At 31.3% G+C, this 13,129-nt stretch overlaps 1 protein-coding gene across 1 annotated transcript; it reads left to right on the forward strand.

Annotated features, from left to right (window-relative positions):
• The first annotated feature begins 6,665 nt into the window (after positions 1–6,665).
• Positions 6,666–10,328, forward strand: LOC123716292 (general odorant-binding protein 83a-like). The gene is made up of 6 exons (XM_045671955.1): positions 6,666–6,731; positions 7,933–8,008; positions 8,813–8,901; positions 9,339–9,441; positions 9,789–9,859; positions 10,229–10,328. The coding sequence occupies exons 1-6, from the start codon at positions 6,666–6,668 to the stop codon at positions 10,244–10,246; spliced, it is 423 nt and encodes a 140-aa protein (XP_045527911.1). The 3' UTR covers positions 10,247–10,328.
• Positions 10,329–13,129: the final 2,801 nt, after the last annotated feature.

The following is a 13,129-nucleotide window of genomic DNA, read 5'->3' on the forward strand; positions in this document are numbered from 1 at the left end:
CTTCAAACAACAGAAGTACATAATATTGTATTAATTATAACTGACTGAAATTTTAAATAAATGAAATCAAATCATATTTTATCCATTGTTAATGTCACCACTTTTATGTTAATTATAGAATCTTGAAATTTAGATCAATAGTTTTAAGTGTAAGATTCGTAATAAAAGTAAATACTTTTTCATAGATAATATAACCAAATAGTTATATTTTCTATGAAAACAGTAGGCATGCAATTTTATAGCCATTAAACATTCCCACTAAATCTTTTCGAAATCCAACTTAAATCTGGTATGCGAATAAAAAACCCCAAAATAGGGATTTTATATGAACATAGTTAGATTTTTTGCTTTGTGACGTACTGAACTAACGAAAAATCTTTATTCATATTTTGAATTAAATTTACGTTAATTCGATAAAATAAATATTGTTAAATGTACTATTAAGTTTTTTAGTAAATTAAATCAAGATATAGCACAATAATCAAGTTTAAGTAAAACAGTATGCATACATTGGTTTCGTTACGTCGCTATTTTCAAATAGCTGTGTCTAAAGCTGTGAAAGAAATGTGGTTACTACTACATAGTAGAAACACAAATCTTTCATTATAATACAAAATAACACATTAAATCCTTTTTATTTCAATGCAATTTGCCTCATTTAGTCCATTACGTCACTTTCATGTCTTTTCTTGTCTTCATTTTTTCTTTAATCAGTTAAGTTAGATATTTTCATCCATTTATAGATTTAAATTATAGTGTACTGGTTATATTTTGATCATAGCATGTTTTTATATATTCTAAATAGATATCAAATTGAATTTAATTTTAAATAATGGGACAGTTACGTAATAAAAATTCTCATGTGACGTAAAGGACAAGTAAAGGCATGTCTAAATGGCAAGAAGAAACGGTGTATTAAAAAAAATAAAACCACTTTTGCATGACCAACTATGTTTTATTAATTATTGATGAAATACAAACTGTATACTTAAACCTAGACACAAATATACTTATGAAACTACGAGCTTCGGGCCAGTTTTATTCATAATTTAATTAATTTAGGTCAGTGCCCTTAAAGCGCACGAGGCATTAAGGTCTTAAACTTCTTATAATATACTTATTAACTCTTACATGACTAAAATGAACTGCAGGTTCTGGTAATGTATATTCTAAGCAGATAAATAACGAAAAATATAATTAAAATCGCACTGGGCCTTAAACAGGTTACAGATAGACCTCTTAAAGAAAATAAAAAGTTAATTGGTTTACATTAGAAAATAGCAAACAAAATAAAAAATAAACACGAATAAAGAACGTAATATGAAGTAGTCCTTATAGTTCTAATACGTCAATTTTTTTATCCACTAATACATAACGTTGCGTAAAGGACGTTACGTATTTAAGCCGGCCGGTATTAGATCCCAGATTATAATGTTTCTAACCCAAAGTTAATAAGGAAAAAGCAATCCACTGATGAAATAGTAAATTACGCAATGTGGGAAATGACTAAGAATTTAATAAAACTGAGCTTACGACTACTAATAAGGTTTTAAATTGATAGTATGAAATCATTAGAATGACACTTATAACCTTACAAAAAATATTCAGTATTGATATTAATTTTAGCTGTGAAGGTGTGGGACATGCAAAAACGCACGTTTTGATTGTTTTTTTTGCAATATAAACTTAAATATTATGATCTTCTACGGGTTTAAACGCTATAACTACAGAAAAAATAGATCCTTAAGAGTAAAATACCGTTTATGAGCCTCCTGAAACATCAACGGTCTTGTATAACCGCACAAAGTTAGAGGACAGGGCTATTTCGCCCTAAGCAAAGAAAACTAACTATGCCCATATATAAAAATATTTTTTTTTATATTACCTAGTAGAGTCTACAAGAAATAACCGGTATATTTACAATTAATATATGTATTAGTAAAATAAAATAGAAATTATAATATTTATTTTGCTACGCGACATTTATAAAATTCATAAAAATTTATACTGCCGAACAATTATGACGAAACAGAATTGTCACCATAACAAAGGTAATTTAAGAGTTTCAATCTCTCTTCTCAAAAGTCTTTCCGAATAGTTGGTCAATATCAGAAATAGATAGCTACAATATCAACTAACCTTGTTTGCTTTATAATATACATACAGTGTGGATGGCCAATTTATTCTTTAATTTGGTTTTGGTCAAATAGTTTTTGAGTTAACCAAATAAATAAACTGTTTAAAATTTGAAATATCGTAACCTTTTAATTGGCTATTTGATCTGTTGCTAAACACATTTTTGTCTTGATTCATTGATCACTTGTTTCACCGACACAACTACTTTGGCCGAAAAACGAATCCAGGACATCAAATGCGTTTACCTCAAATACGCAAAAATAAATTGTGATACACTAAGGTAATATTCATAGTTCGACTTTATGACTGAAAATAACATTTCCAATGTTACCAAAAGTTGTTTTATTACGCTAAATAAGTATCCGGCTTCCTTCAACAAATGCAGTCCACTAAAATAGGAATAAATTGTAAGGATCTTCGCAAAACAATAGTTGGAAATGGTCTCTGCGAGAAAAAGCGGGATGCAAATGCTATTCATATTAATTAGCAAAGCGAGACGGGGCTTTCACGAAATTAGAGCGTGATTTCAGTGAAGATTTATTATTGCGTTCGAAACAGTTTTTGGAGCAAAGGTAGCTATTTAGACGACAGGAAATTGGTGTTGTCAGACTTGGTTAAATTGGATTGACTTAGGTAGTTTTCTTCCAATCAAAATTATGGTGTACACGTGACCTACTTTGCTTCGGCGTGCGTTCCTTCTTGGTTTTTATATTTCAACCCATTAATCTAAATATACACTGTTTGATTTTATTTGTACATGATAAAGCTTAATAACTTCTAAATATACATAATACTTTTATTCACCGTTAAAAACCACCTAAAATATAAGCAAGGTTCTCGAAATACCTGGGTATAACAGGAGGATAACCAATTATTTAGGGCGATCGCAAAGCGCGCACAACAGTTTCTGCATAGGTACCTATCTGTTGGTAGAGCTAACCGTATAGTCTCATTAAAACTTTCCTCAGACTGGCTTGCACGTGTTTTTAATTTTTATCGAGAGCTCTCGTCGTTAGCGGACGCGGGGCGCGCTGCGGCTTCGAGCTTTGATTGCGGTAATGACGTGTCTCCCGTCTCTACCAACACTCCACTCATCTTTTCACTATCTTCATATTTTTTTCTTGCAAATTAATGCATCTTTTTAATTAAGAGATGACATACATGTAAAGTACGATTCTATGTTGCTAGCTGGTATTCAGACTTAATTCGTATTCATGTTCAACTTTCAGGGGGCCTACCATGAGCTTGTTTAAAACAATCCAGTAAAGCTGCTGATGAGTTTAGATTCCTAACTTCAGTCGCATTTTTTCGTACCATGACCTCCTATGAACTGAACTGAGCGTATAGGAGTCGCAAGACCGAACGAGAGAAAGATAATTTTGTTTGTGATTTCTACGTAAGTTTTGAAATTAAACAGTCAAACTTGCATCGATAGTTCGATTAAAATTATTTTAAATAATTTATTAATCATAATAGGCTATTGTGTTTTTATTATATATAATTGTCTAATAAAAACGATTATTTTGATATATTTTAAACGTAAAGTTCCTGGTTTTATTAATTGATAGGAGCTATCAATTAAGTATCTATCATAATATCAATATTTGTTGTTTTTACAAATTTTAGTTTTATAAATTGTTTAAATTATAAATATGATGAGGTAAGTATTGTTCACAAATTAATTTTCGAAATAAATATATTATTAATCCCTTTGCAAAATATATAACATTACAACTTATAACTCGTAAATCAATATAAAAAGTAACCTTTTAATTGTACAAATTAAGTTAATACAATAATTTATTCAAATAATATAATTATTTATATTTTCTTTACAGCTTAAGCTTGACTTGACAAACTAGCTGAATTGGGTAAGAAAAGCCCCAATGAAATGTAAGAATATATGTTTATACCCAATTAAACATTGCCTGAAGACATGATCTTGATTGCGTCATCCTACCTAAATAAATACTATTATTAGAACACTTTCAAGTGGCTGTTTATTTACATATCGATTATAAATTTTAAATATACCTACCTTTGTTTATTTACAGAAAAAAAACAGCAGAGGTGAATAATACAATTCATGAACATAATAAAGAAAATTGTAATTTTTAAAACGTGTAATAAAGTATTATCTATTGTAATATTTATTGTAAAATAAAAACTGGGCAGCGTCTATTTTTGTAAGATATTATTAGGTGTGTAATTCAATGTGCTATATTTTAATACAACATATAGAATTAATTCAACATTAAGTCGCAAGAGAATTTGATAAAACACACTAAATCAACGCGGGCGAAAGTTGGTTTAAAATATTATTTTAAACGTTTTGTTGTTTTTGTTATAATATCTTCTTACCTTATTAATTGAATATTATTGAACATAGTTTCAAAATTTCAACGAATCTAAATCGTTGAGAAAATTATAAACTCAACATCGAAGTCGGTAGAAGGGGATGGTTGTCCTGTTTCTTATCTCCGTCAAATTTTTAATAATTTCTAATCACACTTTCTAAATTCATATTAACCCAAAATCAAACTCTTTAATATTGGAAATATAAAAATTATAAAGTTTTTACTATATTATGTATAGTATATTATAGTATGAGTAGTGTTGGCCTAGTGGCTTCAACGTGCGACTTTCATCTCTGAGTTCGTAAATTCGATCCCCGGCTGTTCACCAATGGATTTTCTTTCTATGTGCTCATTTAACACTCGCTCGAACGGTGAAGGAAAACATCGTGAGGAAACCGGCTTGCCGTAGAGCCAAAAATTCGACGGCGTGCGTCAGACACAGAAGGCTGATCACCAACTTGCCTATTAGATTAACAAATGATAATGAAACAGATACAGAAATCCGAGGCCCAGACCTAAAAAGGTTGTAGCGCTATTTTTTTTTTTAAATATTATAGTATAATATCTTATCAATCTTACTTTATGAACTAGTTTTAATGAAAATATTGAATTTTATATGTTTAAAACTATTATTTGAATACTTGAAAGTTGAACAAAAAGTATTTTTTTAGAATGGCTTATTCGGTCATAGTTTGAAGACTTAACGGTCAAATTTTCGTTCAGTCGCAAGGTCAGTACGAAGTCTGATTACCGCTAAGATCACTAGGAAACATAAACTGGCAGTTAATTTCGACGTCATGGTAAAAAAAAACGATTCATCTCAGTTGTAGATTGTCAATAAGTGATCATCGTAGACCTGGGGGCCTACCATCCCTTTTGTTAAAGTTAAAAATTGAATTGAAATTGAAATGAATAAAATATGTACATTGGAAAGTAGGTTGGGAAATTGTGGCGTTACTTAGAAGCCGTGAAAAGCCCGTCTTGAACGTAGGTTTAGGTAATGTCTGAATTATTTTATATAAGAAATCATGTGCATCTAAGCTTCGTTTCCTTGCGTTTCGTATTTGATTTGAGCGCCTGTGGAGTTTCGTTGGAGTCAAATAATGTGTGTATTGATGCATCCTGGGCATCTGCATAGTAAGCGCAAACTGCATGCGGATACAGCCGGCAGCCAGCAGGGAGGACGCAACAAATCCGCTTAGTACGGTCACTGACGCCGCCTACGTCCGAAACGACCTTAATGGATTTTTCATGTCGATTGCACTTTGTGAAAGTGTAACAGATTATCGAAAACTTTAATAGATGTTTTGTAAAATTTAAACTAAAAATAAACCCTTTGTTCTATTTAATAAAAACACGCCAATGTTGTTATATTTTTCAACGCGAAAATATTTTGTGCCAACTTCATCAATTCAGAGCAGATTGTCTGCCCTTGTTAGTTGTTCCGTTACAAAACTATTGATATCTATATTTACTGATACACGCAAGCGTTATTTGTCTAGTGCTTCACAAAATTTTGTTTTTTAAAAGTTAATTTGTTCGTATTACATTTTATTAACTGAACACTGGGCGTTATATGTATCAAGTTATTATTAATAATGCAGATTCTATATCACTAATTTAACATAAAGTAAGGAATATTTTGAAATAAAATACAACACTTAATAACTATTGTACGAAAAATCTGACGTTGTTATGAAAAATGTAATGAGTTAAGTAATAAATAGTTTTCTTGGCGTAAACATTCCATACCAACCATAAAAGATCGTGCTAATTCTTAAAAGGCCGGCAACGCGCTTGCGAGCACTCTGGCAATGTGGGTGTCTATGTGCGGCGGTATATATATAAACCGTGGCATTGCTTACCAGTCCTATTCTAACAGGATATATATGAAATCCAAACTATAGTAAACTAGTAGAATCAGCCTTAATCAACATTCCAAATCACCATATATTGAAATTATTAGATAAACCACTTGTTTTCGTTAAAGTCTTAGCTTGGATGTTAAGCTATAATTAATAATATAGGTAACAAGATTTCTAATCGACAGTCGACAATTTAAGTTGTATGTACAATAATAATAGGAAGCCTTAATTACTGGCCAGTTCTAATTGCTAGGCTTTGATTGAATATAAGGCTATGTTAATTGTTAACTTGCCATAGTGGCACGCCATGTCGGCGTCGCTACTGATATTTTTAATAGTTATCCCATTTGGATATGGGGCAAAAGAAAAACCGGTAAGAATAATTTAAACCGTTAAGTATAAAGTTAAAAAAAAAACCGATAAAATTTATATTTAAATCAAAGCAAATTGACGTAACTTGGAAGACACCGTAATACTGTCTTTTTTCACATACAAAAACCGATATTTAAAAAATAGTTTTATGACTCTTAGTATCTATTTACATATCTATTTCACATACATTTTAATATATATGCCACGTACTTAGTTTGCGTAAATAAACTAACAGAACTAGCTAAAGTAAATTGCTAAGGCACAGTGAAATACTATTACTCACTGTCAGCCACTCAACATCGTGCCCTCATGACATTATAAAACCCGACATCCCATCTTTTCCAATATGCTAGTTCCTCTTCAGACTTGAATCGACTTTTCTTGTACTGTCTCCCCTTAAATAGTATTTCGAATATCCAGTTGTGAGTTGCCTTAATTATTTTACTTAATGTTATGTTGGTATAATTTTGATTTGATATTAATGTAATTAGTTTGAAAAAAATATTTACTTTTCATTCTGGGTGTTTCAGGAATTTTTAAGTTTAATAAATCACAAATGTCTGTGTATTATTTTTTTTCTAACTAAAGCCACTAATCCGGTGTGAGTATTAGCATTTTGGGAAGAAAGTCTAGGTACATACAAAGTGCTTGAATTTCGGTTACCGAATGGTATTTTTTTACAAAAGTGATTGAGCTTTTTGTACCTTCATTTGATTTTTATATTATTTTATTTACTGTAAAGACATGTTACGAACGCAGCAGTGTCAGGCGAGTTATTCAATCTTACGTATATCAATATTATTGACTTTTATGGCAGTATTAAACTTAGTTTTCAGTAGTACAAAAACTGTGGAAACAAACATGTAGGCTTATTCATATTTAATAATATGATATAAACTTGATATGTTGGGGTAGTCCCAATGGAATCTCTGCTTAATAATTTTCTTTGAATCGTTTTTAATATTAAAGTTACATAGCCTTGTCATTCACAAAGAGCGACCTTTTATTATTCACAAAAAAAATATTTAGATAAATTATATTAGTCTAGAACTTTTGCATTATATTATAAGCAGTTGTAAATTTAAATTGGTTGAACTTTTAATATCTTATGTCCGTAACGACCGTAAACACATGTCTGACTAAAGGTTAAGCTAAAAGAATAAATAAAATTATAATGTAATTTGCGTCTCGTATATTTTCAGGAGCTTAGCGACGAAATCAAAGAAATAATAGGGCATGTTCACAACGAATGCGTCAGTCAGACCGGGGTGGCTGAGGGTGAGTTGAAAAACGAAACAGCTATTTATTTCATCTAACCTTTGTTCTTTTACTTTTGAAGCAAACACCGCTCTATTTCCAGCTTAACTTTTTCCACAGACCTAATAATTTATAGACTATCTGTGCAGAATAAATTATTAAATTCTGAGAGGAAAATTGCGTTTTTGCTACCATAAATTACGCCACTTTGACGAGACATTCGTCACTTGACAGACGGGTGCTGTCTACATCAACGGATTCCTTTCCTTCTAAACCCAAGCTGGAAGCGACGGAAAGGGTCATCTTTGATTTAATAGTTCTGCTAATTAAATAAGATCTGCTCTGATTCGTTTTCATACAAATCTAGCTCATTTCCAAAGTAGCCTGTTAGAAACGGGGATGTAGTAATATATAAAACAATTCAACAGAGCCTAGGTGTGACCATGACCAAAATTAGCAAAATCGTTTTATTATTACTATGAATTTTCGTAGTTTTTTATTTCTTTGTCTACTAATCCACAAAAAAAAGGATTGTTCATACCTGCTTTTGTCATAACAAGATCTATACACTATATATGTTTAAAGATATGAAACCTAGTCAGAGACTACTGTGGCAAACGTATCTGCGTTTATTTTCCAATAGCATGCATTGCTTGAAATGGGTGATAGGCAAACGCCAAACAAATTTTAATACGAATACTCGTAGCAAAGTTTGTATATATCAGAACAGCTATACAGGGTGAATAAGCTTTCTTTGTGTTAAATATTAACCTGTGTCACGTTTACATACCTACATTAAAGAGTCTTTATTCTACTTGCCCCCAGAGGATATAGCAAATTGTGAAAACGGCATATTTAAGGAGGACAACAAATTGAAGTGCTATATGTTTTGCCTATTGGAGGAGGGGAGCCTTGTGAGTTATTTTTCTTTTGTTTACTGTTGAATTTGTTTATAAAATTAATTTATTTTATCCTTTGTTTTTTGGGTTTAAGAGTAAATGTAGAATGTTGTTTTTTTAAAAGCATGTGTCTATACATGTACGTGTAACACAACACCCAGACATAGGTCTGGGTGATGTGTTAATATTGAATAGTTAAGGAACATGGAAATAATAAATACATTTCGATAAGCCGAGTTTTTCAGAGTTGAAGGTCGAAGAACACAGTAATTTGTACGACGAACATATAATTTTTACAAAGTATATGTGACACAGTTACAAGTAATAAAACATTTTCATACCTAAATTTTAAAAACATATTTTTCGTATTTTTTTCAATTGCAATTACATTTAAGCAGTTATTCAGAGCAAGAATAATTAATTGGCCAATTGTTCTGATATAATTGAAATAGGTTGATGATGAAGAAAACGTCGATTATGACATGATGATAAGCCTCATACCTGAACAATATACTGACAGAGTCTCTAAAATGATATCTTCCTGCAAGCATTTAGGTAAGTAGAAATTACATTAATTGCAAATTGCCTTCAAATAATATGACAAGACGCAATTATAATTACAATGGGTAGTGGGAACACAATATGAAGTCTTTCCGTTGTTCATAGATAAATACACATTTGTAGGTATAGTTCTACATTGTATTTATAGTCTAGATATAGGTAATATATACATTTATCGTTTCCGGCCGAAATAACAATTATCTCGCGTTGTAAAGAATGTACTTCTTCGGATTTCACCATATTACCGTTCGCTTGACCAGGGTATTTTAATAATACAATCGAACATTGGAAGTTTAAGCCTACAAAGTGTATTATTTATAGTTATTAAAATTATTTTTCAGATACAAAAGACAAAAATAAATGTCAAAGGGCGTTTGATGTGCACAAATGTTCATATGAGCGTGATCCCAACGTAAGTAAATTACTTACTATTACTTACGTTACTATTAGTTTATCTTTACATTGAACAACTTATCCGGCCATGGGAACTTATTTTGGTTGGGTTAAGGAAGGTTATACACTACACAACACCCACAACTCTTCTTAAATACTACTTACCTTAGGAATTACTTTACTACCGATTTGAGATGCTCTTAATAACGGTTTTGCATTCTACCGGTGCCTATTGGTCTGGTGTGTCAACACCACTGCTGTCTGTGTTTCGATACAGAGCGTGTGACGAGTACTCCATTGGGTGTTGAGAAATCTTAGTTTGCTACGACTAGGATCTAAACAATATTTTTTATTCTACTTGTAAAAAGTTAAAATGTGTCTTTTTCAGTTCTACTTCCTATTTTAAGTTAATGTAAGGAGCACCGCTGTACTACGGGAGAAGCATTAATTAAGTTAATATTATAAAAGCAAACATTTGCAGACATTTTTATTTATGACCAAAACCTGATGTATACGAATTCATAGCTATCAGCGATAAAACTCTATAAAACTAAGGATCCTCTAACAATGGAAGTTGTCGCATTTTAACCGATTTTTTTTAATAACATAGATGAGATTCATATGTTATTTACACATAAATAATCTACTGTGTTAAATATAATATATGTTTATTAAATAATACGGTTCAAAAACGCTTCGTATAAATTAAATAATAATTTTTGTAACCAATCAGTAGAAGTACTTATTCCTTAAACAAATCAGGACAATTGTAAAGGATTTATCAAAAGCTTTGTCGTATTTCTTATTAATTTAAAAACGTTATTGCTACTTCCCGTAAGAAGGTATACCTACTTGTAAATAACGACGTAATTTGGCTTTTGCCGCGGGCACACCGCTCGGCTATTTTTTATGAAATACTTACTCCTCAAGTTTATTCAGATTTTGAAAGAAGTATTATACTAAGAAATTAATTTGCTTCACGAAAAATAATTTCAACCAAGAAATATTAAATGAGTTTGAATCTTGTTAAATGTGTAATTGTAACCATTAGTGAATTTCAAAGGAACTCCTTCGTTGAGAAGTAATTTCAAATCTCATTCTTTCTTTTGTATCTTTGAGAGAAACGTTTTATGACCTTAAATGTTTTAATTTAATAGAAAAGCAGTTAGTGGGGTTAACATTTTTTGGCAGACGGAAAATTTGTATATAAATAAATCATAGAATGAAATTAAGAACGTCAAATTAGAATTAAGTGAGTATAATTCCGACGTTTTATGTTAATAAAACACAAATATAGAGTATTTACAATATTTTTAACCTACATAGTAATAATTAACAAAATAGAAAACTAAAATACATTTATAAAGTTTGTGCCTGTGTAATTTTCTTGCTGTCAGTGTATTCTCGTTATTGCGATACTTATTCCTTGAGCGAAGAGAGCACCAGCTCTGGGGCCACCGGTACTATCTACCAGGCGCCAACAATAATATTTAATTATAATCTATGCACTTCAACCACGACTTGGCCCAAGAGTCTTTACAGCAAAGGTAACCAAGTGGTATACTCTTAAAATAGTTTTTAGACAATATCTAAAACAACTGTTACTGTATTACTAGAAAATACAATTTAAGTTCGAGAAAATCTTTAAGTTTTGTTACATTTTGTCCACCGACGATGACAATATGCATTGAAGAGAACGAAGTAAACTTAAAGATTCAAATTACAATGAAAGCGCACGTTATTTAACAGCAAAACGACATTCAAAAGACGGAAAACCGAGGGTCGGAACATCTGCACATAAAGAGGCAATTTGGAGATTGCCGAGGGCGAGCAACAGCCACAGAATTGTACTCAAATGTATTCAAAATTAAAAAAATTGTTCAGGAATTCATTGTGACGCATTAAACATCAATGGTTGTTACAGTAGAGATGAAGATAAGCGAGCGGTTTTAGCGCAATGAGTTGACTGTTTGTGAACTATTTGATAGTTTCTAAAGGATGTCCGAGAATAAAATACAATAAAGGAACTCTTAGTTGTCTGAATCTGTGATGTCTATTGTATCAGTTATATGAAAATATATTTATAATATTAAAAACCTGTAACAGGGAGGTATTTTAAGTATATTAGTCAGGTCCACAATTCGCACTAAACTAATAAAATTTTATTTTTGCGGTTTTTAGGCTATTTAATAATAAACTTACTTTTTCTTCTGAATAGGATATCTACGTATTGTAAAATATATAAACTAAGTTTATATATTTTACAAAATATAATCTATTGTTAGTTTACAACAAGTAATCTTGATGCTTTGAATTTGTCGATATTAATTTACGATTATGACAAATAGTTATTATAATTTATCTTGGAAAAATATAAATAGTTCGTACGAGTACAACGTTACGTAAAAAGTTTCCATTCCAATTCAATTATCAAACATGTGGGTGGAATTCCAAAATCAAAATATATTTTCTAATGAGAAAATCCCAAATAAGCATTATGTGTAATGACAAAATTGTTGGCTCCTACGTGGCCTGCAAGTGCGACGCTAAAGGCTGCGGACGTCGCAATTTGGCGACGCGCCGCAGTAATGATGGCCTGGACGTTGCGGTCCCGTACGTGCGCAGCTAAACCAATCCTAGTCTTCGTTAGCCTTATCATTTTATGAATATACCCTAAAATTTTAACGTAGTCTTCGCCACATATTTATAATTTGCAAGTTATTTTCTTATAATGTGACAAAAGATACTATTAATGTAAATTATAAAGAGTTTTCACAAATTACTTATCCTAATTTTTTATTTGATATATAACAATTAATTTAAATTAAAGTCCAATTAACTTATTAGTTAACTTTAACTGAGCAGCGTAAATTTTAAATAAATTCGTATTTGCTCATTACATTCTGTCGGATACAACTGCATCAAACCAATTATGACATTTCCGTAATCTATTCAGTTACGTGGAACAATTTATTGGTGTAGAGCACGTTCATGAAACAAGCCAATTATCCAAACAAATTGAGTTAGCCCCCTCGCGACGAGCCGTCACCCACGTCATAGTTCTCTTCAAAGGAAGCGTGTTATGCTACTTCGGAAAGGTGTTTGTTTGGCGGGCGCGCCGCAAAATGAATATTGATGACTTCATAGGGACCGGAGATGATTTGCTGAAAAATTAGCTGCTTTCTATCGTTTTATTGCCCGCCCGAGCCAGCTTTATGAAGACTAATATAGGCGTTAATTTGAACAAAAGATTGCTTTATGATGATAAGCGATTCCGTATTCAAAAATT

Source organism: Pieris brassicae, chromosome 11 (genome assembly GCF_905147105.1).
Source record: "Pieris brassicae chromosome 11, ilPieBrab1.1, whole genome shotgun sequence".
In the NCBI taxonomy this organism is placed as follows: Eukaryota; Metazoa; Arthropoda; class Insecta; order Lepidoptera; family Pieridae; genus Pieris; species Pieris brassicae.